This window comes from Somniosus microcephalus, unplaced genomic scaffold (assembly GCF_052327205.1).
Source record: "Somniosus microcephalus isolate GS21.2 unplaced genomic scaffold, FLI_Smic_1.0 scaffold4, whole genome shotgun sequence".
Taxonomy (NCBI): Eukaryota; Metazoa; Chordata; class Chondrichthyes; order Squaliformes; family Somniosidae; genus Somniosus; species Somniosus microcephalus.
Window position 1 is genome coordinate 2,473,583 of NW_028225191.1, and position 12,605 is coordinate 2,486,187.

At 47.3% G+C, this 12,605-nt stretch overlaps 1 protein-coding gene across 1 annotated transcript; it reads right to left on the reverse strand.

Moving 5' to 3' along the window:
- Nucleotides 1–378: 378 nt before the first annotated feature.
- Nucleotides 379–11,140, reverse strand: LOC147084052 (uncharacterized). The gene is made up of 3 exons (XM_085979930.1): nucleotides 11,045–11,140; nucleotides 9,931–10,085; nucleotides 379–2,012 (listed from the first exon to the last, which is right to left on the reverse strand). Exon 3 carries the CDS (start codon nucleotides 1,901–1,903, stop codon nucleotides 1,157–1,159), a length of 747 nt encoding a protein of 248 aa, XP_085836056.1. The 5' UTR covers nucleotides 1,904–2,012; nucleotides 9,931–10,085; nucleotides 11,045–11,140; the 3' UTR covers nucleotides 379–1,156.
- Between the last annotated feature and the right edge of the window lie 1,465 nt (nucleotides 11,141–12,605).

A 12,605-nucleotide genomic window follows, 5' to 3' on the forward strand; every position in this document is an offset into this window, starting at 1 on the left:
GACTTTATTAAGAGCGCTGCATAACACAGATCGGGTGATAATTCCCTCAATCTGGAGAATAGAAGTACAGTGGATTCACGCGCGATCTTCTCGAGTCTGTTCCAATTGACAACGGCTTAAGTGGCCTGTTCTTGTACACAAGCTTGGTTACCGCTCAGGAAATGGGATTGTTTGGACCTGTCTGTTGACCGCCTCCTGAACTCCTGCTAATTCAGGGAATTTAGTCCATCTGTGACCAGACTATAACCACAAGCCCGTCTGGTTATCACACCTATACGGTCCGTGAGGTTATTATCAGATTCACACCCAGACGTTGTGCCTTCACTTGTCTGGCACTTCATCCCATAACACGGGTACAGGGGCTCAGTAATGTTTCATTCATCAGAAAAAGACAAAGTACAACAACATACTGGGCAGCTTAACAGAATCTCATCATATTTATGGGGCCATAAATATAAGTCATTAATAAATCCAGGAGGGAATTCAGGAGAAACTTCTTTACCCAGAGAGTGATGAGAATGGGGAACTCGCTACCACAGGGAGTAGTTGAGGTGAACGACATAGATGTATTTAAGGAGAAGCCAGATAAACATAGGAGGATATGTCGGAGGAGGCTCGTGTGGAGCATAAACCCCGGCATGGACCAGTTGGGCCGAATGGCCTGTTTCTGTGCTGTACATTCAATGTAATAACATGAACAGTCCACCGGCGCGCTCGAGGCCTTCCGTGACCGGTGGGTACCGGAGGGACTGGCGTGCATCATCACCACCAAAAATAGAATTTTAATTTAATTTAAGTTTCCTTTAAACTTTTTTTGGTTATGTTACAGGTTTTATTGGTTGTGATGGTTGACTTTTAATTGGTAATTGCCTGTGATAAGGAGAAAAACAAAAATACCATTAACAGTCAAATCAAGGGAATCATCAGCACAACAGATTGAAAGATTAAACAGCAGTACAAGAATTTATAAAACATTCATCCATTCCACATTCATGTCACCCCAGCTGTCTACAGGGCCCTGCATTACAGAACAGTGTGAACTTGCTGGTGTCTCAGCAGGTCATTGGAGCTTTTAAAGCTCTCCCCACAGTCAGAACATGTAAACGCTCTCTCATCAGTGTGAACAAGCTGGTGTCGCTTCAGGACCCTGGAGCTTTTAAAGCTCTTTTGGCACAGAACATTTAAACACTCTCTCATCAGTGTGAACAAGCTGGTGTCTCAGCAGGTGGGATGTGTAAGTGAATCCCTTCCCACACACTGAGCAGGGGCAGGGAAATGGCCTCTCCCCGGTGTGAAGTCGCTGGTGTCTGGTCAGAGTCCCGGAGCATTTAAAACTCTTCCCACAGTCAGAACATGTAAATGGTCTCTCATCGGTGTGAACAAGCTGGTGTTGCTTCAGATACCTGGAGCATTTGAAGCTCTTCCCACAGTCGGAACATGTAAATGGTCTCTCATCGGTGTGAGCAAGTTGGTGTTCCTTCAGATCCCTGGAGTATTTGAAGCTCTTCCCGCAGTCGGAACATTTAAATGGTTTCTCATCGGTGTGAACATGCTGGTGTTCCTTCACATGCCCGGAGTATTTGAAGCTCTTCCCGCAGTCAGAACATTTAAATGGTTTCTCATCAGAATGAACAAGCTTGTGTCTCAGCAGGTGGGATGAATAAATATATCCCTTCCCACACACAGAGCAGGTGAACGGACTGTCCCCAGTGTGATTGCGCCGATGAACTTCTGACGTAGACGGGGAACTGAATCCCTTCCCACCATCCCCACCTTTACCCGGTTTCTCCCCGGTGTGACGGAGCACGTGTCTCGCCAAGGCAGGCAATCGGCTGAAGGCGAGTCCACACACGGAACACGTGTGCGGTTTGTCTGCGCTGCGATCGCTGCTCTCTCCTTCCATGTGCAAAGGCCGATGATATTCAGGTCCTGATGAATCGAGCAACTCTGTCAGATCTTGTGGTGATGTTTGGTTTGAGCTTCCTGTCTGTAAATGCTCCACTTCTAAAACTCTGTAAAAGGAGTTTAGAAAGGGGGTAAGAGGGAGAATGTTGTCTCATGTCCCCCTTTCCCAGCCCAGGGGCAGTGAAGCTGATTTTCAGGCCCCAGCTGCTGCACAAGTTGGTTGAAAAGATCAACAGTAACGGCGGCTGCAATCCCGACAAGGCCCCGCGCTCCAGAAAGCACTCCGGCCGCCGCACTGAGTTGTGGCTGACCCCGCGCATGCGCCCCATGGCCCCGCCCTCAGCTGCTCCACAGGTGCCCGGCCCGCACCGCGCATGCTCAGCACACACCCTGGGCCCCTGTCAATCATCCTCCCCCGCGCCTGTGCGCTGGGCCCGAGCTCCAGGCTGCTGCACGGGGCTTTCTTTGTAAAGTCGGTGTTGGTGAAGAGCCGCAATCAGTGAGGGAAACATAGAAACATAGAGTAGGAGTAGGTCATTCGGCCCCTTGAGCCTGCTCCGCCATTCAACGAGATCATGGCTGATCATCCAAACTCAGTATCCTGTCCCTGCCTTCTCCCCATATCCCTTGATCCCTTTAGCCTTAAGAAATATATCGAACTCCTTCTTGAATATATTTAATGAATTGGCCTCCACTGCCTTCTGTGGTAGAGAATTCCACAGGTTCACCACTCTCTGGGTGAAGAAATTCCTCCTCATCTCTGTCCTAAATGGCTTACCCCTTATCCTTAGACTGTGACCCCTGGTCCTGGACACCCCGACCATCGGGAACATCCTTCCTGCATCTAGTCTGTCTAGTCCTGTTAGAATTTTATAAGTTTCAATGAGGTCCCCTCTCATTCTTCTAAACTCCAGCGAGTATAAGCCCAATCGACCCAATCTCTCCTCACACGTCATTCCTGCCACCCCAGATATCAGTCTGGTGAATCTTCGCTGCACTCCTTCCATGGCAAGAACATCCCTCCTCAGATAAGGCGACCAAAACTGCACACAATACTCAAGATGTGGCCTCACCAAGGCCCTGTACAACTGCAGCAAGACATCCTTGTTCCTGTACTCGAACCCTCTCGCTACGAAGGCCAACATACCATTTGCCTTCTTAACCGCCTGCTGCACCTGCATGCTTACCTTCAACGACTGGTGCACAAGGACACCCAGGTCTCGTTGCACTTCCCCTTCTCCCAATCTATTGCCATTCAGATAATAATCTGCCTTCCTGTTTTTGACACCAAAGTGGATAACCTCGCATTTATCCACATTATATTGCATCTGCCATGCTTCTGCCCGATCACCCAACCTGTCCAAATCATCCTGGAGTTTCTCAGCATCCTCCTCACAGCACACACGCCCACCCAGCTTTGTGTCGTCTGCAAACTTGGAGATATTACATCTAGTTCCCTCGTCTAGATCATTAATATATATTGTGAACAGCTGGGGTCCTAGGACCGATCCCTGCGGTACCCCACTAGTCACTGCCTGCCACTCGGAAAAAGACCCGTTTATTCGAACTCTTTGCTTTCTGTCTGCCAACCAGTTCTCTATCCAATTCAATACCTTGCCCCCAATCCCATGTGCCTTAACTTTACACGCTAATCTCTTATGTGGGACCTTATCGAAAGCCTTCTGAAAGTCCAAATACACCACATCCACTGGTTCTCCCATATCTATTTTACCAGCTACATCCTCAAAAAATTTCAGTAGATTAGTCAAGCACGATTTACCTTTTGTAAATCCATGTCGACTTTGTCCAATCCTGTCACTGTTTTCCAACTGCTCTGCTGTTACATCTTTTATAATGGATTCTGGCATTTTCCCCACTACCGATGTCAGGCTTACTGGTCTGTAATTCCCCGTTTTCTCTCTACCACCTTTTTTGAATAGTGGGGTAAAATTAGCTACCCTCCAATCCATGGGAACTGTTCCAGAGTCTATCGAATTTTGGAAGATGACCAGCAATGCATCTAGTATTTCTAGGGCCACTTCCCTGGTGATTGTAATTTTCTGGAGTTCCTCCCTCCCTTCCATTTCCTGATTTACAGCTATTTCTGGGATGTTACTTGAATCCTCTATCGTGAAGACCGATGCAAAATACCTGTTCAATTCAACTGCCATCTCCTTATTTTCCATTATTAATTCCCCAGACTCACTTTCTATAGGACCAACGCTCACTTTGTTAAATCTTTTATTTTTTAAATATCTATAGAAACTTTTACTATCAGTGTTTATATTTCTAGCTAGCTTTCTCTGGTACTCTCATTTTTCTCTCCTTATTAATCTTTTAGTCATTCTTTGCTGTTTTTTATATTCTGTCCAATCTTCTGACCTGCCAGCCATCTTTGCACAATTATATGCTTTTTCTTTAAGTCTGATACTATCTTTAACTTTTTTAGTTAACCACGGATGGTGGGTCCTCCCCTTGGAATTTTTCTTTCTCGTTGGAATGTATCTATTCTGTGTATTCTGAAATATCCCCTTAAATGTCTGCCACTGCAACTCTATTGACCTCTCCCTTAACCTAATTTGCCAGTCCACTTTAGCTCGCTCTGCTTTCATGCCCTCATAATTGCCCTTATTTAAGTTTAAAATACTAGTCTTGGACCCACTCGTCTCTCCCTCAAACTGAATGTAAAATTCAATCATATTATGATCGCTGCTACCTAGGGGCGCCTTCACTATGAGGTCATTAATTAATCCTATCTCATTGCACAATACCAGGTCTAGTATAGCCTGCTCTCTGGTTGGCTCCAGAATGTGCTGTTCTAAGAAACTATCCCAAAAAGATTCTATGAACTCCTCATCTAGGCTACCTTTGCCCATCTGATTTTTCCAGTCTATATGTAGATTAAAATCCCCCATGATTATAGCCATACCTTTCTGACAAGCTCCCATTATTTCTTCCTTTATACTCCATCCTACCGTGTGGTTACTGTCAGGGGGCCTGTACACCACTCCCACAAGTGACTTCTTGCCTTTATCATTTCTCAACTTAACACGCAGGTGCAGCAAGCAATTAGGAAAGCAAATGGTACGTTAGTCTTTATTACAAAAGGATTGGAGTATAAGAGTAAAGTCTGACCGCAATTATACAGGGCCTTGGTGAGACCACACCTGGAGTATTGTGTACAGTCTTGGTCTCCTTACCTAAGGAAGGATATACTTGCCTTAGAGGGAGTGCAACGAAGGTTCACCAGACTGATTCCTGGGATGGGGGGATTGTCCTATGAGGAGAGATTGAGGAGACTGGGCCTATATTCCCATGAATTTTGAAGAATGAGAGGTGATCTCATTGAAACATCTACAATTCTTACAGGGCTCGACAGGGTAGATGCTGGGAGACGGTTTCCCCTGGCTGGGGAGTCTAGAACCAGGGGTCACAGTCTCAGAATAAGGGGTCGGCCATTTAGGACTGAGATGAGGAGACATTTCTTCACTCAGAGGGTGGTGAATCTTTGGAATTCTCTGCCCCAGAGGGCTGTGGAGGCTCAGTCATTGAGTATAATCAAGGCTGAGATCGATAGATTTTTGGACTCATGGGGAATCAAGGGATTATGGGGATCGGGCGGGAAGGTGGAGATGAGGTAGAAGATCAGCCATGATCTTATTGAATGGCAGAGCAGGCTCGAAGGGCCGAATGGCCTGCTCCTGCTCCTATTTCTTATGTTCTTAAGAAAGCTATTTGCTATAACCTGCTGCACCATGACAAATACACAGAGGATTTCAGTTACGTGGAGAGACTGGAGAAGCTGGGATTGTTCTCCTTGGAGCAGAGAAGGTGCAGCGGAGATTTAATAGAGGTGTTCAAAACAGGAAGGGGTTTGATAGAGTAAATAGGAGCATGGGAACAGGAGGAGGCCATTCAGCCCCTCCAGCCTGTTCCGCCATTCAATGAGATCATGGCCGATCTGTGTCTTAACTCCACCCACCTGCCTTGGCTCCATATCCCTTTGCTCCCTTGTCTAGCAAAAATCTATCGCTCTGGGATTTAAAATGATTAATTGAGCTGGCATCGACTGCTTTCTGTGGGAGAGGGTTCCACACTTCTACCACCCTTTGTGTGAAGAAGTGTTTCCCAACTTCTCTCCTGAATGGCCTGGCTCTGATTTTAAGGTGATGTCCCCTTGTCCTCGACTCCCCCACCGGCGGAAAAAGTTTCTCTCTATCTACTCTACCAATTCCTTTCAAAATCCTAAAATCCTCAATCACTCCTTAACCTTCTAAATTCCAGGGAACACAAGCCTAGTTTATGTAATCTCTCCTCATAATCTAACCCTTGGAGCCCGGGTAACATTCTGGTCAATCTGTGCTGCACTCCTTCCAAGGTCAGTATATCCTTTCTGAGGTGCGGTGCCCAGAACTGTACACAGTGCTCCAGGGAGTTCCTGGGAGTTAATGTGCGTAGGTCCCTGAAGGTGGCGGGACATATTGAGAGAGTGGTTAACAAAGCATATGGGATCTTGGGCTTCATAAATAGAGGTATTGAGTACAAAAGTAGAGAAATTATGCTGAACCTTTATAAAGCGCTGGTTAGGCCACAACTGGAGTATTGCATCCAGTTCTGGTCACCACACTTTAGGAAGGATGTGAAGGCCCTTGAGAGGGTGCAGAGGAGATTTACCAGAATGGTTCTGGGGATGGGGGATCTTAGCTACAAGGACAGGTTGGAGAAGCTGGATTTGTTTTCATTAGAGCAAAGGAGGTTGAGGGGTGATTTGACAGAGGTGTACAAGATTGTGACGGGTTTGGATAGGCTAGACAGGGAAAGGCTGTGCCCACGAGTTGATGGTACAAGGACTAGGGGACACAGATTTAAGGTTTTGGGCAAGAGATACAGGGGGGATGTGAGGAAAAACTTTTTTACGCAGCGAGTGGTGAGGACCTGGAACTCGCTGCCGACGGAAGTGGTGGAAGCGGAGACACTCAATGTTTTCAAGGGGAGACTGGATAGGCACTTGAGGGAAATAAACTTGCAGGGCTACGGGGACAGCGCGGGGGAATGGGCTGACTGGATTGCTCTACAGAGAGCCGGCACGGACTCGATGGGCTGAATGGCCTCCTTCTGTGCCGTTATGACTCTCTGGAGTCTAACCCGGGCTTTGTATAGCTGTAGCTTATAAGGAGAAACTGTTTCCAGTGGCAGGAGGGTCGGTAACCAGAGGACACAGATATAAGGTCATTGACAAAAGAACCAGAGGCGAGGTGAGGAGAATTTTATTGACGCAGCGAGTTGTTGTGATCTGGAATGCGCTGCCTGAAAGGGCGGTGGAAGCAGAGTCAATAATAACGTTCACTGGGGAATTGGATAAATACTTGAAGGGGAAAAATTTTCAGGGCTATGGGGACAGAGCAGGGGAGTGGGACTAAATGGAGAGCTCTTTCAAAGAGCCGGCACAGGCACGATGGGCTGAATGGCCTCCTTCGGTGCTGTATGATTCTAGGAGCCACTCCTGGAGTGGAGTGGTGCCCGCAGGGATCGCTTGGCAGGAAATTGGGAGGAGGTGGTTCACACGCAGACAGCACCTGATTTCGAGACGCTGTCCTTTTAAAATTGGTCCTCCACAGGCAAGGAGGGACTCAGTCCCTTTAATGAAAATCACATTGAAAAGGAGAGTCCCTGTCCCTTTAAGAGCCCTCCGCCCACCATTCCCACCTTTTTCGTAAAGTCTTTGAAATTAATAATAAAAGTTCATGCAGAAAAAATGTGAGTATGTGTCTGACTGTATTTTAGTTAGTATCTGTGTCTGTCTGACTGTATGTGTGTGTGTCTGTGTCGAATAGCATCATAGAATGATACAGCACAGAAGGAGGCCATTCGGCCCATCGTGCCTGTGCCGGCTCTTTGAAAGAGCGATCCAATTAATCCCACTCCCCCTGCTCTTTCCCCAAAGCCCTGTCAATGTTTTCCCTTCAAGTATTTACCTCAATCTCTTCTGAATTATAATATTGAATCTGCTTCCACCGCCCTTTCAGGCAGCGCATTCCAGATCACAACAACTTGGTGTAAAAATCTGTTTCCTCATCTCACCTCTGGTTCTTTTGCCAATCGCCTTAAATCTGGTTTCTGTCCCTTCAGCCATTGGAAACGGTTTCTCCTTATTTACTCTCTCAAAATCCATCCTGATTTTGAACAACTCTATCAAATCTCCTCTTAATCTTCTTTGCTTAAGGAGAACAACCCCAGCTTCTCCCGTCTCTCCACGTAACTCAAGTCCCTCATCCCTGGTCCCATTCTCGTAAATTTCTTCTGCACCCTCTCTAAGGCCTTGACATCCTTCCTAAAGTGTGGTGCCCAGCGGAAGCCTAGCCAGTGTTTTATAAAGGCTTAGCATAACCTGCTTGCTTTTGTACTCTATTCCTCTATTAATAAAGTCAAGGATCCTGTATGCTTTTTTAACAGCCTTCTCAACTTGTCCTGCCACCTTCTAAGATTTGTGTACATACCCCCCGAGGCCTCTCTGTTCCTGCACCCTCTTTAAAACTGGACCATTTAGTTTATATTGCCTCTCCTCATTCTTCCTACCAAAATGAATCACATCACACTTCTCTACATTAAATTTAATCTGCCACGTTTCTGCCCATTTCACCAGTCTGGCTACATCCTCCTGAAGTCTGTTACTATCCTCATTGTTTGCTACATTTCTGAGTTTCGTGTCGTCTGTAAATTTTGAAATTTTGCCCTGGATCCCCAAGTCCAGGTCATTGATATATATCAAAAAAAGCAGTGGTCCGAATCAATGTTCACGTTAAGTTGCGCGGCCACGCAGCGGTCTGGAGGTCCCGCGCAGCCGGCTCACCGCCGTATAAATGGAATAAACGCGCATGCGCGGAAATTTGAATGGGCCGTGCAGCCCGTTAAAGGGGCCACGCACCTCAAAAAAAAAAGAGGGAACATTGGTCCTAATACCGACCCCTGGGGAACATCACTGTTTACCTCCCTCCAGTCTGAAAAGCAACCGTTCACCACTACTCTCTGCTTTCTGTCAATTCAATTCAATTCAAATCGCTTTATTGGCATGACAAGGTACTTCTTATGTTGCCAAAGCATCGAAAAACATTCATGGTTGTACACAAAAATACAGATCTATCCATAGTGTATAAACAGATATATCCCTGAGTGTATAAATATACATTCATATATAATTTGTATATACTCTTTTCTTATATTTAGTGGTTGTCCCTCTGTTTATGGCAAGCTGTAACATAGTGTGCCGCTAAGGTTACACAATTTCTCTCTTCCCCTAGTAGGTATGGGAGTTTTTGGTCGTCATTCAAATTTCTGAATTCCGGGCATATTTTTGTGAATTTTGGGTAGAAATTCTCCCTTATGCCCTGATATTTTCTACAAGCTGTGAGGAAGTGCATCTCTGTCTCCACCACTCCCTGACTGCAGTGAGAGCATATCCTGTCCTCTCTTGGTAGCCGGGTCTGCCTGTGTCTACCTTTTTCGATCGCCAGGCTATGTTCACTAAGTCTGTACATTGTCAAGGTTTTTCTCAGTTTGCTATCCTTTACCATGGTCAGGTAATCAGCCATGTTGTATTGTCTGTTTAGGGCCAAGTAGCAATTGAGTTTGCTTTGCGTTTTTGTTGTTTCTGCCCAATATGACAGATATTTTTCCTTTTGCTTAGCGACGATTCCCTTGGCAGAGAATTGGGAGGGGGTGAGTGCAAACAGCACCTGATTTATCGCCAAGCACTCACGGGAGCAGGGGATTTGCTCTCATTTAAATGTCAGTCTCTTAAATATACATTATTATAAAAAGGGAGATGCTGTCCCTTTAAAATCGGTCATCCACGGGGACGCGGTCCCTTTAATGAAAATCTCATAGAAAAAGAGAGCGCCTGTCCCTTTAAGAGAACCCCCACCACTCCCATATTTCTCTTAATAAAGTGCTTGAAATTAATAATTAAAAACGCAGAAAATTAATATTAAAAAAATTAATTCAGGGAGAAAAAATATTTTTACTCACATTTGCTCCACAGCGTTTCTTGTTTCTGTTTCATCAATTTAAAAACAAACTGCTTTTTTTACGATCAGCCATGATCGCATTGAATGGCGGAGCAGGCTCGAAGGGTCGAATGGCCTACTCCTGCTCCTATCTTCTATGTTTAAAACAAGTATCTTCTGTAAAATAAAATTAGTTTGAGCTGTAAAAGGAACATAAAAAATAAACTTTCCCAGGATCACAGATTCTAACCAGGCCAAAATAACAACAGAAAATGCTGGAAAAACTCAGCAGGTCAGGCAACATCCGTGGAGAGAAATTTACAAAATGGCGGCGGGCCGATCCCAGGTCCCGCCTCCTCCTTCGCCACGATTAGTTGGAGGACCAAAGCCCCTCGGTCGGTCCTCCAGGCTCCGCCTCCCCTCGCTCATTGGTGGAGAGCTCAATGTCAGTCAGTGCACGTCGGCGACGTCGTGACGTTGCAGGGTGGGCGGTTGGAGCAGGCGGGAAATTAAATTCATTTAAATTAAATCTCCCGTCAGCCTCCTCCGTCCCAATCAGCCGGCGCAAGTCCCGCCCCTCGGGCTCCCCGATTGGTTGGATGACCCGCCGCCGGTTCGCTCCTCCAGCCCCGCCCCGCTCGCTCCCTATTGGTCGGAAGCTCCCGTCAATCAGGCCCTGGGCCCGGGTCCTATCTTCTATGTACTTTCAGTGATGACTTTTATAAACTGGTTTGACAGGAAATTAGAAGAGGAGGGGAGAGATTTGAAGACACTCGGTCCCTTTGTGACTCTAAAGCTGCAGCTGACCCCGCGCATGCGCCCCATGGCCCCGCCCTCTCCTGCTCCACAGGCGCCCGGCCCGCACCGCGCATGCTCAGCACACACCCTGGGCCCCTGTCAATCATCCTCCCCCTCTGAACAGGCCCCGCCCCCTCCCCCTACTCCGCATGCGCCGCCGGGACCCGCTCCCGAAGTTGATCCGCTACCGCGCCTGCGCAGGGCCTCGCATTCTGGGGAAGGCCCGGGCAACCGCGAGAGTCCAGATCACCGGCGGAAAGTGAGTTTTATCAGGTTTTTTTATATAGAGGAGAGAAGCGTGGGCGGGGAGATAAATAAAAAGAAAATACAAACCGCACCGTCCCAGCGCCCTCCCGGCGCGGAGCGGAGCGGATTGAGCCGCCGCAGCCCCTTGTCTTCTGCAGGGAGCCGGACTGGGGCACGTCATCAACGCCACGGCGGTGACTGATGGGAGCTCCGACCAATAGGGAGAGAGCGGGCGGAGGTCGGAGGACTGAGGTGGGTTCTCCAACCAATCGGGGTGTCCGAGGGGCGGGACTTCCGTCTCCTGCTTCTCCCGCTGCTGAGACAAGTGGAATGCAGCAGAGGGCGCTCTTCTGAGTTTGGGGCTCAGGCCTGTTAGTGGAGCAGTGCAGAGGGAACTTTACTCTGCACTGGGCTTTACTCCCTCAGCACTGCACTGGAGGGGCAGCACAGAGTTTTAGACTCCAGTCTCTGGAGTGGGACTTCAACCCACAACCTTCTGACTCAGAGGAGAGAGTGCTGCCGCCTGAGGCACGGCTGACACTCTGTATCTAACCCGTGCTGTACCTGCCCTTGGAGTGTTTGATGGGACAGTGTAGAGGGAGCTTTACTCTGTATCTAACCCGTGCTGTACCTGCCCTGGGAGTGTTTGATGGGACAGTGTAGAGGGAGCTTTACTCTGTATCTAACCTGTGCTGTACCTGCCCTGGGAGTGTTTGATGGGACAGTGTACAGGAAGCTTTACTCTGTATCTAACCCGTGGTGTATCTCCCCTGGGAGAGTTTGATGGGTCAGTGTAGAGGGAGCTTTACTCTGTATCTAACCCGTGCTGTACATGGCCTGGGAGTGTTTGATGGGACAGTGTAGAGGGAGCTTTACTCGGTATTTAACCTGTGCTGTACCTGCCATCAGGAGCAAATTTGGCTAGGGTAAATAAAATAAGAGAGTTATATGCGTGGCTCAAAGACTGGTGTGGGAGAAATGGGTTTTGCTTCTTAGGACACTGGCACCAGTACTGGGACAGGAGAGAACTGTTGCGTTGGGACGGACTTCACTTGGCCAGTGCTGGGACTAGAATCCTGGTGAATCAAATAACTAGGGCTGTAGAGAGGGCTTTAAACTAATTAGTGGGGGGGAGGTTTCAAGAGAGCGAAAAATAAAAATGTCAGCGGAGAAGGCAATAGAGCAAGGTGGCAGTGGGAGAATTAAAAACCAGAGTGTGTCAGGAAGGGACAGAATATAGAAAGATAAAGGTAAAGTAGTAAAGGGGGTAAAAGCAGTAATAAATTGTCACAAAACATATTTAAAAGTTCTTTATCTGAATGCACGCAGCATTCGTAACAAAATAGACGAGTTGACGGTAGAAATAATTACACATGGGTATGATCTGGTGGCCATTACGGAGACATGGCTGCAGGGTGACCATGACTGGGAACTAAACATCCAGGGGTATTTGACTATTAGGAAGGACAGACAGGAAGGAAAAGGAGGTGGGGTGGCTGTGTTAATAAAGGATGGAATCACTGCAATAGTGAGAAATGATATTGGGTCCAAGGATCAGGATAGTGAAACGGTTTGGGTGGACATGAGGAATAATAAGGGGAAAAAGTCACTATTGGGCGTAGTCTATAGACCTCCTAACAGTTGCAACTCTAT